This window comes from Cimex lectularius, unplaced genomic scaffold (genome assembly GCF_000648675.2).
Source record: "Cimex lectularius strain Harlan isolate CLEC.00 unplaced genomic scaffold, Clec_2.1 scaffold42, whole genome shotgun sequence".
Taxonomy (NCBI): domain Eukaryota; kingdom Metazoa; phylum Arthropoda; class Insecta; order Hemiptera; family Cimicidae; genus Cimex; species Cimex lectularius.
Window position 1 is genome coordinate 2,233,777 of NW_019392754.1, and position 18,371 is coordinate 2,252,147.

The 18,371-nt window shown below is 36.6% G+C and overlaps 1 protein-coding gene across 2 annotated transcripts; it reads left to right on the forward strand.

Moving 5' to 3' along the window:
• The first annotated feature begins 307 nt into the window (after positions 1-307).
• Positions 308-5,070, forward strand: LOC106673963. Of its 2 annotated transcripts, none has more exons than XM_014406372.2 (3): positions 308-443; positions 4,521-4,666; positions 4,735-5,070. In XM_014406372.2, the coding sequence occupies exons 2-3, from the start codon at positions 4,621-4,623 to the stop codon at positions 5,058-5,060; spliced, it is 372 nt and encodes a 123-aa protein (XP_014261858.1). In that variant the 5' UTR covers positions 308-443; positions 4,521-4,620; the 3' UTR covers positions 5,061-5,070. The 2 variants fall into 2 exon arrangements, with proteins under 2 accessions (XP_014261858.1, XP_014261859.1); XM_014406373.2 differs by lacking the exon at positions 308-443 and adding an exon at positions 754-880.
• The last annotated feature ends 13,301 nt before the right edge of the window (positions 5,071-18,371 follow it).

Here is an 18,371-nt window from a genome sequence, read left to right on the forward strand (position 1 = left end):
ATTGTTGCGAAACAACTTAATGTGAGTAGGAACCATCTTTTTTAAAAAGGATTGAACTCCACACTCACCACATCATTTATAATTTCTTCCACTAGGCTGTGGAATGTTGAGAGCTAAATCCTAACTGATGGTCTCGAAGAAGGTTGGAAAAGTGACGTGTCGGTTTCAGTCGTGTGATCGGATCATCCGAATAATTTTTAGCGAAGTTTTGGTAAGATTGATGATCAAAGCCAAAAAACTAAACACAGCACTATACGTTTATTGTTTGAGCTTGATTCCTATAATAAAACAACCATATGGGTTTGGCAATTGACATCATCTGTCAAATAGTTAGGTTGTAAGAAACAAACACACTGAAAATTGTAAAAGGGCGTATATTTAATATTCATTCAGGTTGAATTGGAATGATAAGATATTGAAGAGGACCCGGACTCATTTTAATGGTATTGTATTATACATTCTACCTTGCTTAATTGAAAGTCTCGTATTGAATATTTCATTCTAAGACTCCATTTCAACAATTCGAGAGTGATAAAAAGCAAAATAAAAGTCAAGTTAGCCGAGTTTTTTTTCTGTTGTTGAAAGAAAAATGCACTAGGACCTCGCTAAGGGTTATTTTACTCTTTCTTTAAAATTATCAATGATTGATTGACCTCGGTTCCATACGGAAGTCGGTTATATTTGTTTATTGCTATGAGATTTCCACGGACAGACGATGAAAATGAGAGATACAAAGAACATGAGGTCATATAGGGACAACGGACGGATGATCAAACTGAACGACTCACTGCTCACTGAAACTTCAACAACATAAACATGTCGTTCAGATCAAAATACTTCGTTGCGCGGACCAAAAAGATGAGAAACAACCAAAATTCAGGTGTGTAAAGCTAACAACCACTCGGGGTTTTATATACCTATGGAAACCAGGGTCAGCTCTTTTAAGTGTTTGTCTAACATATTTTCCCTTTTTCCCCTTTCTTTCCGTATTTGACTGAGATCATGTGGGCTGTGAACTTCTACACAGTGTAAAGAAGTAAGGTGGAATAAAGGCTTATAATTTTATTTCCAATGTTAGAAGTATCGACCACTTTTTCACTCACGTACACTCTAGATGGTCTTGAAGAAAAAATTAATTCTGTCAAGCTTTGCCTGCTGAGAGAGAATAGTTCCTTTTCCTTATTTTTGAAGACTGTGATTTTCTTAACTAACCTTATACCTTGTGCTTTAGGTCCGTAGTCCAGGTTCAACATTATCTCACTTTCTGGTATATCTGGTTTAGGTACCGATCCCAAAAGTGAGACTGCTGCCCTTCTTTTGATTATTTGAAAGTCTGTTCTATTCTTTATATACCCTCTTGTCCCGAAACCAATCTCAAGGTAACCTTGTTGTTTTCCAATGGCCATTAGGTAATTCAGGCATTTCCAGACAAATTTCTAGCTAAAATATGCATTTAGCGCCTTCTTGTGTGTCTGACCGTCTGAAAGTATGTAATTCCATCAACTTTCATTTTCTCCTTTATCAACACTTGTGCATATAGTTGGACCTTAGCTTGGAATAGAGCTGGATCTTGTCCAAAGCGTTTTGCTAGGGAATGATTCAACTTTTTTACCCCTTATGCCTCTTCCATCTTTGAACAGTATGCCATATTGTGGCCTCTTCCTGATACTTTTTTCTTGTGTTGTTGTGTGTTTTCTTTCAAAAGTCTATATTAACTATGACCTCTAGAAAAGGTATGTCAAAGTTGAGTTTTCCTCTCACTATATCAGGTACTTTATCATTTATTTTAATTGTATCCAGAATTATGTCATCTTCTTAAATCCTATTTTATTCAGAGTTTCATCGCTGTAAGCATTGCTGCTGTTATGGTAAGACACGCTGGTCTTTGTAGACTACCGATTATTTTTTGTTCCTACGGAGATTTTTGCTATATAATCTCTGGCCAATGCTTAATAGTGTCTTAGCCTTATGTATTATGTTGACTATTACTATGACTTCTCCACTTGAGCTTTCTATCAAGGTCCATCCATGGTTATACCATGACTTTTTCTTTGGAAAAAGTTATGGCTTCATCTTTTAGAGTGGATGCTTTAAAGTCTAGCTTCTTTCTTCTTGTGAAGGTTTTTATTATGGCTGATATTTAATCCAATTTTCTCACACCATCTTTGTACAATATTTTGAGTTTCATTCCATTCTTGAGGGTCTAGTTGAGTTGTTACATTGTTTATTGCCGGCTTTATGTTTACTTGTTTTATTTTTAACAATATATTTCGTACGATTACTCAAGCAACAAAATCGTAGTAAGAAAGAAAGTACAGGAAAAACCGTACAATGTAATACAAACAGGCTTGAAATTACTTCGGACAAAAAGGTCGAAAAATGGTCATACTTGAAAAGCAAACATCCAACACGAACACATTCATAAATTCGCGAGTCAACAACAGACGATGTGGAGCGTCGGAGGGCACAACGGTTTAGGCGTTAACACTGTAAGGCGCTCATCACTGTAAGGTAAAGGTCCCGGGTTCGAATCCCGACGAATCAAACCCGACATACTCAAAAACACCGAACAGACCACACACCAAGTAAGGATTTGTACATCATAAAAATGAAAATAATAGACGATCACAGGGACCGAGCGGAGCAATGTACAAAAATAATAATTAAAAACAAATAAAAAATTCAATCCGTCAATGACTACAACAGACCATGAAAATACCGACACATTCCACCTTTCACCACCTATAAACGCGACCTAACTAAATTTTAATCCCATAAACCACTGTAGATGACGAGAAGATCAAACGCGTCTCACAGACTAAAACTGCGAGTATAAACAAACCAAAATGAACAGAGCTACCAAACTATTTTTTTATTTGTCGCAAAATGAATCAGTAATTATTGCACCTGGTTATTCGTTTCTAAAAAGTATTAAAATTGATAAGTAAAAATTGTCAAAGTTATGATTTTTTAAATTCACAAATTTCGTGGTCCTCTTGGCCAATTAATATATTACAATTAATTAAGGTTTTTCCAGTTGACATAAAAAAGTCAATTGCACGAGCGGGATTCGAACCCACGATCTTCGGCTAGATACTCTTTTTCAAATGTCGTGTAATCGGATTGGATTCTCGACGACAAATGAAATGGCCAATTGAAAAATGGCAAAATGGAGGGAAAATTAAAAAGGTGGGGTTGAGATGGGAAGTTAGTGTCCGAGTGGATCAAGGTCACGATAGCTCAAGTGGTAGAGCAGCGGCGTATCTAGCCGAAGATCGTGGGTTCGAATCCCGCTCGTGCCATTGACTTTTTTATCTCAACTAACAAAACCTTAATTAATTGTTATGATTTTTGTTATCTCAATCATAGTTACCCTACTTCTTTCCTAATAAATTAAATTTCAGGTATAAAAGGAGATTTTAATTGTTTTAATTAATAATCAAAATCCCAAATTACACATTGGTTAACAACGCTATTTAATTTGATTCAAGATAAACGTGTTCGCAAATTTTGATTTCCTTCAAAAATAAAATATTTAAAAAACACGTTTATTCTGTTTTACCCAATTTTATTTTTTAAATTCTATATGGAAAAAAAGTACTAAATCGTTTTGGAAAAACGTTTCGGTAAGATGGAATCATTTCATATGCGAAAAATATAAATAAAATTAACGAAACCCTCCCCTCTTTACATACGAAAGCACTTTGGAAACGAAATATTCGCATATATAAAATTTAGGGGTCATCTACATCCCCTGGGTCTGAATGGTGCATAATTCCGAAGGTTAAATTTCATCCTGAAGTCCCAGGAGTGTCGTCGTTTTTGCGGGGGAATAGGGATAAACCCGAGATGAGCGTCGGCAGCCGGGTAAAAATATTTCCAGCTTTAAACTGGAAATGACAAGGTACTCAGTTTGCCGAGTTTGGTAAATTAGAGCTAGCGTTCTCAATTTGTCAAATTGTCCCTCCGCAAACTGTTTTTCGCGGAGGGGGGGCTGAAGGCATCAAAAGAAATTAGTATTATCGATCAAACGGCCGGTCTTCGGACAAACTTTCAATTTGTAAACTCTGCAAATTGGTTAATTATCACTAATTGAACTTTCCCAGACGAACATTCCACAGAAATTTTCTACCTTTGGTAAAAAAAAAAAATTCTAATTGAAATGTGGCGTTTTAAGATTTTTTTTTTTTTTTTTTTTGCTCACCACAAATAACTGAGGTTATTAGGTTTGATAGGAATTGAAGTTTTTGTTGTGATTTGTAATTTGCTTTCTACGAGCCTTTTTTTAGCACATTAAACCAAACATGTGATTTAATTTGAAGTATTTGGACTTTAGTTATAAAATATCTTCTAAATTTTCTTTATTAAAATGCAATATACTTACTTGTCAATAAACAAAGTTTTCAGTAATATTGTCTACAAATTTTGACAGATGTTTTATGTGGCATATGACAACGTCACTCATTTTCATTTCATTTTACCCATGTACAACCAAAAAAAGAGGAAACTTTTATTTTCAGCGATTTTTACCAAAGAAGAGAAAACTTCGTAACTCGGTTTAAATTAAATCAAGAGATAAAATCAGTAATAAATAACCACCGTATACATGATTTCCTGGGCATGAGGGAAGTTGTTATGGTGCCTCTTAAAAACCTTCTGTTAACAGGTAAGGTTATTATTTTTTTAAAAATTTATTTTATAGTTTTATATAATCCGTGCATACTTTTCATCCAGGGCTCCTGTTTCTCATGACGTTGGGAAATGTGACGACTGAAGTCGAGGAGAAATTTCAAGTTCAAGAAGCGACCAAGTCGACCGGGTCAGCGGTGGTCGCATGGAAAGACTTGTACTTCCTCAAATCCGTCCTTGACGTCTTGATGTGCTTCAAACCGTTCGAACCACCGACTCTTTCAAAGTTCGACGCTTTCGGCACCGAAGCCACTCCAAAATGCTTGGCCGAAATGCAAAACGAGATGTCAGAAAAAGCGGGATTCTTTATCAATTGGGGAATCAGATACATAACAATGTTTTTTGTTGTGTACGTAATAAATCAAGTCTGATATAAACATATGTTTATTTCTCTTTCAATCAATACGATCATCGATTTTTTACTAGTCCTAACATTGTTAATTAGCACAGAAGGATTATCGGTTCTTAAGGAAAGAGCACACGTGCTTTCCAGCGGTACCAGTCAGTCCACTGTCACGAGTCCTTCGTGTTCCGATCGGTAACGGTCTAATACAGCATTTTATTTATTGCGATATGGTTGGGAACCCTCTTCTTATTTACAGCCTTTAATGGTGATTGCGTTTCATACGATTTAACTATTAAAGCAAGACGCACAACTTTTACTGTATGAAAAGTTTTCCAATGTTCCTAAGTAAATCAACTGGGAAACAATCGAGGTGAACTAATAGAAAAAAACATTTATCGCATTTATTTATTTCAATATCGCGAATTTCCTCCTCTTGCCTTAAATACATCTCGAAGACCCCTCGGCATACTTTCTACCAATCTGGAAATATCTCTTTACTGGAGGTGAGCCCATTCTTCAAGAAGAGTCCTTTCAAGACGGCGGAGTGTATCAGGAAGTGATGGCGTACTCTTATTCGTCTTTTGAGGTTATCCCATAAATTTTCGATGGGGTTCATGTCTGGAGAACGGGCTGGCCAGGCTACTGATGTTATGCTGTTGAAGGTAGGTTTGTATTATGCGAGCGACTTTGGACTACCATTAGAATACGATTGTCGCTGATTTCATCGAGGATAGGCAACGCATGCTGTTCCAAAATTTCATTCACTTAGCGAGTGGCCGTCAAAGAACCTCCACGAACATAAACCAAAATTGTGCGACTCTCCAGTGAAATTTCCGCCCACATCATCACTGTGCTAGGTTCGAAAACGTTGGTCTTGGGAAAAATTACAGGCTTGGTAACTTTCATTTCGCCTTCTCCACACTCTTTCACACCCATCTGGAGATTGTAGAGCATATCTAATCTTATCTCTAAAAGGTACAGCAGACCAATCGTCCAAAAACCAATGGCTGGGTTCTCGAGCAAACGCGCGCCGTGAAACTCTGGGTGTTCTGGTCAATTCTGATCTTCTTACGGGGCGAAAAGCCATCAGTTCACATTGATTTATTCTTTTTCGAGCTTTCAGAAATTTGGACACCTCGAACTTCCTGGAGCTGATAAGCATCGCAAAATTCTCTAAGTCAAAAAAACGGCCATCCTGTGGTTCTGTTACCCTAGGGCGTCCAGAACCGAGCCTTCTATGGTCAGTCCAAGTTACTCGAAAACTTCGAACGGCGTTTCGCAGAGTTTTGTAGGGAATTCCGATGGCAATAGCCGCAGAACTGATGTAACGTCCATCATCAATAAGTGCCACACAAGGCGCAACAACCTCAGCACCAAACTGGCTTTTTTAAGTTCTAGTAAAATTAAGAAAAACAAAGATGAAAACTAAAAAGTTTATTGGTTCAGAATTCAAATGAACTTCCGCATTAGAAACAGTCCAGCTTGTGGCATATGGTATGGTGGAAAACACTAGGAAGCGGGGTTTGTATTCCCCAGGCACTGCAGCCTTCTGGATTATTGTACCTTCCTAGTTCCTTAGACTCAATCCATCTTCTTAGAAGTATCAGGTCAGCATGTGGCATAACAATAAACTTCTTCTGGACGAGTGGATTCGCTGTATGATTGACGCTTGGCGGCTGTAGGTCTTCGCCGTACTGCAGGTCGCTACAGAAAGAGTTTTTCTGGTTTGCGATGGACTCTTCCCAATGTAGCAGAACTATGACCAATAATTGACCGGTGTTGTAAATTCTATTACAAGATAGTTGATAGACGAAAATGCAGACAGGATCTTCTGAATATGACGTTTCTTGTTACTGGTTGAGGCCAGGCGCGATTCCTATGCTATGTAATTCGTTTCTTTTTTTCATCAGCATTTCCATCTCCGTCTTTCCTGTATTCAATCATACAATCATCCAGGAGGAACAGTGTTATGAATTGCATAAGAAGTTCTCGCAGAAGCAGGTACGAATCTGAACAATCGAAATGACCTTTGACTGCGCGAAATTTTATTTTATTTATTTGTTTATCGGTTGAAATCTCTACTATGTTGAGACGAAGTTGCATTTGCATCGTCGCAGATGGGTCTTGTCCTCGTTTTTCCAAATGCCCAGCTTTTTTTTACAAGGGTATATATCACAGGTTTACAAAACCTGGTTGACTGCATTTATCTGCATTATTCAGCAAAAAAAATTAGATTTAAATATTAGAAATTAGAATTTTAATTAGAAACTAAGCTTATTATTAAAAGCTGAACATGGCCAAAACCCACACATATCCGAAATACTAAAAAAGTAAATAGACAGTCCAAACCGACCCAACACCATCCATAGATTACTTTCACTATGGACCTAGACAAATATATCATCAGGTATGGCGTCTATGGTCAGCAGTGAAGGCTTTCCTCCACACCCCCTCATCTTTCACAGAGGCTTCCTGGGTTGCTGAAACACCACCCTCAAAAACCGGTGTAAACAGTATAGGTTCTTAGAAACTCCCGGGTGGGGCGATCAGTCTAACCTTAAAAATAAATGCATTAGGTTTCATGGTCCGATTGACCAAATTACTTCTTTCAATCAATTAATCTTTTTATGTAAGGTCTTGGTGGTCTACCACTTGAGCAATCGTGTCTTCGATCCAGTCGGACACCAAATTCCCATCTCAAATCGAAGTCACGATTTCTCAAGTGGTAGAGCAGCGGCGTATTTAGCCGAAGTTCGTGGGTTCGAATCCCATTCCTGACACAGACTTTTTTATCTCAACCAAAACCTTACTTAAAAATAAAACTGAACCACTGGAAGGGATGAATCCAAATAACCTCCAATTGAGGTTGGTCTCTCGTGGTAGTCCTGGTTTAAGTTCAACGTGTACCTAGCTCGGAGCTGGAGCTTATTGTGTTCGGTATGTTCATACGTAATAAACCAGATCCGTTTTACAACATATTTCTGCATTATTGAAATTATTCGGCCATGACCTCTCAGTTAGTATAGATCGAAGGACTCCACTGTATTTTAAATTTTAAATATCTAGCTATTATCTGTCTAAATACAATGTGCTAAAACATAAAATACTCCGTGCATTTTCTCACCGTATCCCAGCAGATCTGTCGAGTAAAACAAACAAACCACGAAAAAACGACCAAGTATTAATTTTGTTCATTAGGTGTATCGACGGTTACTGCAGAGAGAGGTCTGAAACTGTTGTCTATTATTAAACAGAGCTTTCGGGATTCGATTAAAACGGGCTCAGACGTCGAGATATCAAGTGGTGACGTACTGAGGGGCATTTGATTGAAACCGCCTAATGGGGTTTCGATTTGTCCTCCATTCTAAGCTTCTCAAGGGCTTAGAACGCTTGAGAAACAATTTACCTCTTGGCTCGACGTATTTCACCAAAGTTTCACTTTTTTTCGAATTACGCAGATGCTCGATTAAACCGATGTCATTTCCATTTTGTTATAAAGAGAATACTCATTAAAATTTTAATTTCATCAAAGTTTGAAGAGGAGTAGATAATCATTTTTAAAAATTTTGCCACTGATAACAAACTTTTACAATGGCTACTGTCCTTTCATCGTGAACTTTTTCAGCATTCATTTTTTCAGAAAGTAGAGTTAACTATTGGATTGAACTAGATCATTTGCAAAAGGAATATCAAAATCTTTAAGAGGGTCCAGAGTTATAGGACAAAGGTTATGTTGCGCAAGATTTAGACATTGTTTGGATTCGATTTAGGTTAGATTGCTTGGTAGTACCAAAGAGTTCAAGTCCTTAGGTCCGGATGTGTCAGATAATGGGCTTGTAAATAGTACATTTATTTTCTATCAGTAATCTACTTTGTTTACCTAGTTGTCTATACATAAGAGCTAGTCGGTTAGTAATTTGGTTAGTTCTAATCAAACTAGGAGGCGCATTATAGTTGCTGTCGGGATAGAAAAGGAGGTGGTGGACCTCTTTAGATAAGATAAATATTATTGATTGTAACATGTTTTTAAAGGTAACTATGACCAATTCATTTTTTAACACAGTTAGATGCAGAGGGTTTGAACGGAATGAGTAGCTTGAATAATTTATTGTTTGGGTGAGTTCTGAGGATCACTGTCATCGGCATAAGATGCACTACTGCTATACTGAGCGAAAATATTATAATGAATGGAAGGCCACCTTGGGTTATAGGTTCGCATGAGATGGCTGCAAAGCCTGTCGCACTGAGTTCACCAAAATGGAACTATTGTCCTCCAAATATGGTTAGGTTATGTTTGGTTATAGTCAGCGATGGCTAGCTAGTTTTGACTTTTTTCCGGTATGCCCTCGTCCATCGCTCTGTATTGCCAAAACTGACGAGGCCTCTCCATCCGAAGTCACATACACTTCTTCTCAACAAGCACCTAAGATCCACGCCAAACGTAGCCTCTTCCACAAGGGCCAGGGGTCCACACCGTCCTAGATCTCGTCACCCAAGGTTCGCAAGGCGAGGCCACTTACTGTTAAACCCGGATACAAAGATGTACCGGATACCGGGGTCAAAGTGTTATAGTGACAGAGAGAAAATTCAGAAATGGAATTCAATTTAAAAGTATGTTGACACGAGATAATTTCTCCAGTTCTGCGGTGGGATCAATCCACAGTCCGGACTCTGAGTTCGGAGAGTACTCCCGAGGAGGTCGTCATCAGAAGAAGGACTCGAGCAATCTACTCACCTCCAAGATCAACTACCGACCGCGACAATGTTCCTCCCCCGCATTAACACTACGCAGAGAAATAAATCCGATTGTAAGCCAGGGGCGCACCCCTTAAATTGGAGCATTTATTTAATTAAACCTTTAGCCCCGTATAAGACCGTTCTACCTCTTTGAGGTGAACCTTAAACGACCTGAAAACTGACAGTATTGATGTTATTCAGGCCGAAATCTAGGGAATTTTTTCAAAAGATATTGGCATTGTAATTTCTAATTTTCTTTTATAAATATTGGTTCCAGAGCCCTTTTGGGTTTTTGAACTACCAAGGGAGAGCACGCTTTTACAAGATGAAGCTGCAACAGTTTACCTTCTTTCATCAGCCATGAAAGGATCAGAAAGATTTTAATAGAGTGCTGTTAAAAATATATTTTAAAAACAGTTTTGGATTTATTTATTCTTTATGAAGTCAAATCAAAGGCCGAGTATAACAAGAAATCCAATTAGCGCGTAATGAGATAAAAATATTTTTTAACAAATCGTAGGTAAATTTAAAAAAAAAATTATAAAAAGGTCCGTTTTCTTCTTCGGCCTTTTATAAGCAATGTAAATCCCTCATGCGGGTAATACACTTAAGAGGGCAAAGGGACTCTTTTGCCGGTAATCTAATGTCAAAGATTAAAAGCAAGGAAGTATGAAATAACGGCGGAGGGAGTTCGGAGCCCTGAACATAATTGCTGAGTAGGTTCTCAACTGTTGATTTTCTTAACGAGCTCTCGCCCACTCAGAACCACTTCAATTGTAGAAAAGGAGGCTGTTTCACGCATTCATTAATCCATCGTCGGCTACGCTCGCAATTATTTTTCGAAAAAACAAGTTTTCAAAAAAATAACGTTATTGTTTATATGAATTTTTGTTTTCTCTAATTGAAACTCATGATGAAAAAGAGTATATAAAGCGATCATTTGTTGACTAAAGGATCAGACTTGAACTTATCAAGTTTGCACTCTGGTTGATTTTTAATCAAAGAATTTTAATACACAAGCACGATCAGAATTTTTTAAACAAAATACTGTGTGAATATAAAATAACTTGAATATTCTTGGACAAACAAAAATAAAGAATGAGTTTTTCCATGACCAAAGTCACATTTTAATCCAGTGTATTATATTGTCTTGTTGGCGAAAATAGACGGCCACAGAACAATCATTAGTGTTGATCAATTCAACATGATTTCAATAAGTTTCCAGATTCAAGTGGTTGCCAGTAAAGATGTTCCTCAAGGGGTCGTTCTGAGCCATTTACTTTTCTCTCCTTAATAGAATAAGCCCTAAGAATCTACGAGCAATTCTCAAAGTCTGACATTGAAAAATGCATTAGATTGCTTAATAATATTAAGAATTAATCATTCGTGTTTAGAGGTCTAACTGACCAAATTACTTAATTCAATTAATTTATTATTATTTTTATGTAAGGTCTTGGTTGAGATGAAAAAGTTAGTGACACGAGCTGGAATCGAACCCACGACCTTCGGCTAAATACGCCGTTGCTGTGCCACTTGAGCTATCGTGACTTCGATCCACTCGGACACTAACTTCCCATCTCAACCTTTCGAATATTCCCTCCTTTTTGCCATTTTCCAAATGTCCTGAAATTCGATCCACTCGGTCACCACTTCCCATCTTAACCCGCCTTTCGAATTTTCCCGCCTTTTTGCCATTTTTTGTTCCTAAAAAAGGGTTTTGGTTGAGATGAAAAAGTTAGTGACACGAGCGGGATTCGAATCCACGATCTTCGGCGAGATACGCCGCTGCTCTGCCACTTGAGCTATCGTGACTTCGATCCACTCGGGCACAAACTTCCCATCTCAGCCTCACCTTTTGAATTTTCCCTCCTTTTTGCCATTTTCGAAATGTCCTGAAATTTATTTGATTCCGGCGACAAATGAAATGGCCACGGAAAACTTTAGTGAAGTATACTTCATTTTAACTTATTAAATTCACTAGTTTAGTGGTCCGCTTGACTTTCCTGCCTGGAGAGTCTGAGCCGATTGGACCCATACCTGGGCTGACGTGTGAAGATCGGTTCATCTCGCTCACAAAAGACGTTCTACCATACATTCAAAAGGCATAAAAATAACATTAAAAATGGGTAATTACTGTGGCCTTCTAAGTATTCTTAAATTTACTCTCATTCCTTGGAAGAACTCTCTTGTTTAGGTAACCCTTTAATAGCACGTAGAGAAACTACTGCATTAGACAAGCAGTGATTTATTTAAATTTATGAAAAGATTTTGAGAATTTAAAAAAGAGAGGGAAAAAATTTTGGATCCTGGCTAAGAGAAAGTGCTCTTCTCTTAAAACAGAGATCTTTCAAAACCTATTGCTATGAGACGTCGTCGAGTCAATACTCTTGTCCTTTTTTGAGAGATGTCCGCTAAAGAGAGATTTTTATCATCTGACAGCACATAGGTGTAGATTTAGATTTTGATTTCAAGAACTAAACGACCTCTTAAAATTTTTCTTCCCACGACACGACAGTGTCCTTGTCTTGTAATTAGAGTGTCCACTAAGTAAAGGTTTTTAATTCATATTATAAGTACAAATTAATTAGGATTTCAATAAATTTTTGTTTGTTGAAAAAGTAAGTTAAAGTAAGGGAGATTGCTTGGTAGACCTACGAAAGAAAAGTATTAAACAACTGTACTATTAAGTTTTAGACTGATGACAAAAATTCAGTCTATCATTATTTTTTAACTAATTAAATGTATTTTAACCCTATCTTATCATTTCTTGCAGTCCACCGGCAATTTTGTTGGCAGTCTGGTCTGGTGGAATTATGGTCAATTCACTAGTTTTCGTGGTTCGCTTGACCAATTAATATCTTTCAATTAATTAAGGTTTTTAGTTGAGATAAAAAAGCCTGTGTCACGAGCGGGATTCGAACCCACGACCTTCGGCTAATTACGCCGCTACTCTACCACTTGAGCTTTCGTGACTTCGATCCATTCGGACACCTACTTCCCATTCCTACAACCCACCTTTGAATTTTACCTCAACGAAAAACCTTAATTAATTGAAAGTTATTAATTGGTCAAGCGGACTACGAAAACTAGTGAATTTAATATTAAGAATATTATTTAACGGAAAGGTTGTAATGAACTAAACTAACTGTTAATTGACAACAGCACCAACAAACTCCTTTTTCAGTTTTCATGACGAACTTATAAAAGAAACACACCATTGAAGATGCCGAAACATCTCAAACAGAGACATGAGGTAATGTTATCGGTAACTGTAAAGTTTTCAAAAATTTACAACTGTTTATACGAGCACTCGTTTAAATCATAACCTGTAAGTTGTGTGCATTGATTAATAAAAACAGGCAGGATAGCTGACTATTGCTACTATTAAATTTTATTGTTAACCAAAGTGGGTAACAAAAACCCTTTAGGGAACGTGATTTAAAAGAAATTCCAGTGAGCTTAAGCAAAGCTTACAATTAAAGCACTTAAAACGAGTAGAGGGATTTTCCGTCAATTCTCCTCGCCTTTAAAACGGCGTTACATGTGTAATATCCATTTAGGAAACGGAGGTGGGTTTATACATATTCAAAGACTATTTGAGGACGGTATAAGCCAGCTATACTTAACAGGGCCACTCTCTATGGATATGCGTTATGAGAATCAATTATATACGAGAGACCATTGTTGCTCAGGATGCAAATACAGTGGATTCCCTCGGTTGGTATTAGCATGCTGTAATGCCGTTAGAACCTTCATCATGATTCCCCAATCTTCTAATTATATCCGCTTAATATTCAGTCTCGGAGCATCCAAGGGCTATCGCACGAATGCCAAGGTTTCGAACACCTGCATTTACATTCGCTGAGAATTATGTGTAATATAGCGCTATAATTTGCGTTTATATGAGGGTTTTCAGGGCGAGACTTATTCATGCAAATGCCCTATCTATTTTGACGCTACCGGCCGTCGAATATAATCAACCGTCTTGCAAGGCGAAACTTGCTTAAGTACGGATAAACCCTCGGGTTTATTAGTTGACTTACAACTTCACGCATCAACCTTGTACGTACTTTGAACATGACGAAACCAGTAGCCAAAGAAGGATAGAAATAACAAAACAACCTATTCAAATTGGAAAATACAAAAAGCTTTCTAGTCATACACTATAATTTTTATTTAGAAATCGTGAGATGCGGTCTGGTGTGATGTAGGTTTCAGAAAAACATTTTCTTTATCGTGCCACCGTTTCGATCTTTATTAAGATCATCTTCAGGGCCTGGGATTTACAAACATTGTTTACATATAACAATTACATTTTGGANTGCCATTAACTTTTTTTCATCTCAACTAAAAACCTTAATTAATTTTTGTAAAAATGTTGCTTGGTTAGAAAAAGTTCAAAATAAAAAGGTTTAAAATAAAATTTGATTTTAAAAGTTCAATTTAAACAAAAATTAGTTGGAAAGTTTAATTTTTTGAAAAATGTTTAGTTTGAGAAAAGTTAAAATCTGATTTGAAAAGAAATAAAAATTAAAGAAAATTTTATTTGCATTTCAATATTTTTGAAAAAATGTTTAGTCTGATTAGAAAAAGTTCAAATCTGGTTCAAAAAAATTTGATTTAAAAATGCAGTTTGAAAACTTTTCTATTTCATTTTTAAGTTTACATTTGGTTGAGAAAAAATTGCATTTGTTTAAAAGCAATTCAATTTGATTCTGAGATGATTTAATTTCAAAAAATTGAAAAATGGATGAGTTTGAATCAGTGTGAAAGGGAGCGATTAACGGTCACTAATCACCACACATACACTATAATTTTCGTCTATAAATCTATGAACGTTACAAATACAATATGAACTTCAAAGAATGAATTTTACAATAGGTGATCTCTCCTAATATTAGTGCCGATATCTTGTAAAGCCATACATAGTCCAAATTAAATCGTGAGATTTCTCTGCTATACCAATTAAAAAGAAAAAGATCTGGTGATCATAAAGTGCAAAAAAACGCAGATTTAATCTCCCAAAAATGTCCACAAATCTTCACGCTGAATGACTTGACTTTACAAAAATCACGCAGACTCTGGAGATGGTGAAATGCCAAAAAGAGTCTGACACTCATAGATATAACAACTGATCTGTAAAAACCAAGTAGTCCAAATAAATCGCAAATGACCTAGACATGTGTCACAATTATCCATTACTAACATCAAAAACAAGTTCGGGCATTTCATGCACAATAGTTCCTTTTAAATCGAGGTGCAAGAATGACGGCAAGAGATCTAAATCTTCTCGATCTATAGATTCTAAGGCAGGATGAAAAATAACTGGGAAGGATTTAATTTTTTATTGGCAGAATCAAACTAATGCATACAATTTTGTCGTTAATTTCACTAATTTCGTGGTCCGCTTGACCAATTAATATATTGTAATTAATGAAGGTTTTTGGTTGAAATAAAAAAGTCAATGGCACGAGCGAGATTCGAACCCACGATCTTCGGCTTGATACGCCGCTGCTCTACCACTTGAGCTATCGTGACCTCGATCCATTTGAAAAATGGCAAAAAGGAGGGAAAATTCAAAAGGTGGGGTTGAGATGGGAAGTTGTCCGAGTGGATCGAGGTCACGATAGCTCATGTGGTACTGCAGCGGCGTATCAAGCCGAAGATCGTGGGTTCGAATCCCGCTCGTGCCATTGACTTTTTTATCTCAACCGAAAACCTTTGTCGTTAATGATCATTTTTCATTCATCAGATATTTCAATCCAAACCCTAGGAGTATTATATTGTGATGTTATTTTAAGTCTATGTTACTGACCTTATTTTGCTTTAACTGCCCCCAAGCTGCCAAATAATAGCAAGCTCACGACAACCACTGCTCGTCATCAATGACTCGGGGCATATAAGATGGCAGGCTTCGATTACTTACTGACTTCTTAGACGGATGTGAGAAGAGTAGTCCCGATTCTTGACCTATCCCTACAAGAAATGTCTAGACGGGTTAATCCGGTTAAACCAGGAATAGCAGGCCAAAAAATGAGCCCTAGGTTTCGCATCTATTATCGAGTAAAAGAATCTAGGAATCGTGTAACAATCCTGCTATTATGTGGCCAGGCAGTCTTGTATTTGAAATCATTGATGCATACGTGTCTGCAATGATAAATCCGTTCACAAATAATCCTGCTAATTAGCTTAGGAGAAAATTTAGACGTAAATTCTCATGAACGTTATTTTGGTGGAAGTAAGAACCAATTAATTTGTGTACACAATTGAAAATACGTTTGATTAAATGTTTCGTAAACAATTGAGTATTTTCCTCCTCTCAGATTCAAATATTCTACCTGATAAGATTCCTATGATTGGTATATTTGGATTAATCAGTCCAGAATATGGTAAAGTAAATCGGGAATTTGCTCCAGTACCATTTCCATGCGTTCAAAAAAGAAATCTTCGTTCATAATCCGTTGGCCACAAGCAATGAGCGAGAAAAATCCTATTTTAATCCTAAGTTTAACTGTAATATTCAGCTTTGCTATATGCTTAAACACAATAATAAGTCAAGTTGAACCGGCACAGAGTTACTTACTGGGTCTGTCTCCACTCCCAACAGTATTTGAGAATCCCGTTATATTTATGGTCCTCCGGGCCGGATGAATAGAAAGTCCTCCAGCCCAATAAAAACCGTGCAATAAATAATCTTTTAATGAATTTTCATAATTACAATTTGATTATTATGTATCCCTTAGTTATGCTACAAATTATATACATTTTTATTAAACTTTTTACATACTACAACTCTTTCTTATACACTCGAATATTTCCTCCCCGCAGATTCAAATATTCTACCTGTTAAGATTCCCATTATTGATATATTTGAATTCATTAGTCCAGAATATGGCATAGTAAATCGGGAATTTGCTTCAGTAACAGTTTCATACATGGCAAAAAAGTGGCCCTTCGTTCATAAACTTTCCTTGTTTCTTTAAATTCATCTGTCATTTGATCTCCAGAAGGTCCAACTCACATCGCATACTGCTGGTCGATAACCTCAACTTCATCCTGTGTTTCAACGTCTGCCATCATTCTGCGTGCCTGAGGATGGCGATATAAATCGCCGAAAGCTCGGCTGAACCCGGAAGCTGTTTCCTTTTTCTTTAAATTCATCCGTCAATTGACCTCCTGAAGATCCAATTCCCAACATTTCCATACATGCCAAAAAAGTAGTCCTTCGTTCATAATCCGTTGGCCGCAAGCCATGATCGAGAAAAAATCCTATATCGTTTAATTTTAATATACAGCTTTGCTATATGCTTAAACACAATAATAATTCATGTTGAACCAGCCCAGAGTCACTTACAAGGTCTTTTTTCCTGTCAGTAGTAACCCTACGAGTACCCCTTAAATATATTTAAGTCCATTTTATTGATGAAATTTTCAAATAGTTTCACTGTTGTTGGTTTCATGATATCGCCTATGCACTGGCCAGTTGATGCCCACTTCTCGAATCAGTATACTCCTAATGTTCAATCCTTTTTAAAAAGATAGTTCCTACTCACAGTAAGTTGTTTTGCAACGATCCGGATTTCGAGCCTTTTAGCTCATCATCAGGTTGAAGGACTTCTACAACCACGTCTCTCGACATGAATTGCCAAAGTGAACCCGCTGATACCTCCGCCAACGCGACGTTCCAATTAGCAGCTGATTTTTTTAATGGCGCTCAATTTGAACGTGCGAAACGCGGAAATTATAACACAAATAAATATTATACTAGTAAATACTTAATATTATTAAATTACTATAAAAATAATAACAAGTAAAATAATTAGTTTAATTATTTGGATGTTTGACATTATTTATGTACATATTTAAAATGGGAGGTAGATAAAAACTGTTATATTATTAATGCATTTATCACCATGTTCAATTTTACATTTTTTAATTTCAAATTTCTCAAACCAATCTAATTCTTTCCCTTTCTTGAAACTATGTAACACTCTTGTATTTAGATTTGAATGGAAATTATGTTTTGTTTCTTGTAGATGGTTCTTAAATTCCGAAAATTTGCTCGATTTAGGCAAGTGTTCTTTTACTCTTGTTTTTATTTCTCTACCGCTTTGTCCTATATATTTAATATCACAATCATTACAATTGAGTTGGTAAACCCCGCTTCTTGCCAAGTTGTCTTCTTTAAAATAAATAAATAATTTCGAAAAAAATCTTTTCAAATCAAAGAACAAATTAATTAAATTTGTTCATTTCTGGAAACGCTATGTAGAAGATATTTTATGCATATCGTCGGGAACATTAGAGGCTCTGAAAGAATTCCTCCAACTAATTAATTCTCTACACCGTAATATAAATTTTACATTGGAAATTGGCAAAGATGGTTGTTTGAACTTTTTAGACCTAAAACTGTCCATAATAAACAACCTAATAGAAATAGACGTATATAGAAAACCCACATCTACAGACACTATGATACCAGCGGATTCATCCCACCCATGGTCCCAAAAGGCTGCTGGTTTCATTTGGCTCATAGACCGGATGTTAAAACTTCCGCTAACACCTGATAACTATAAAAAAGAATTAAAAACTATTAAAA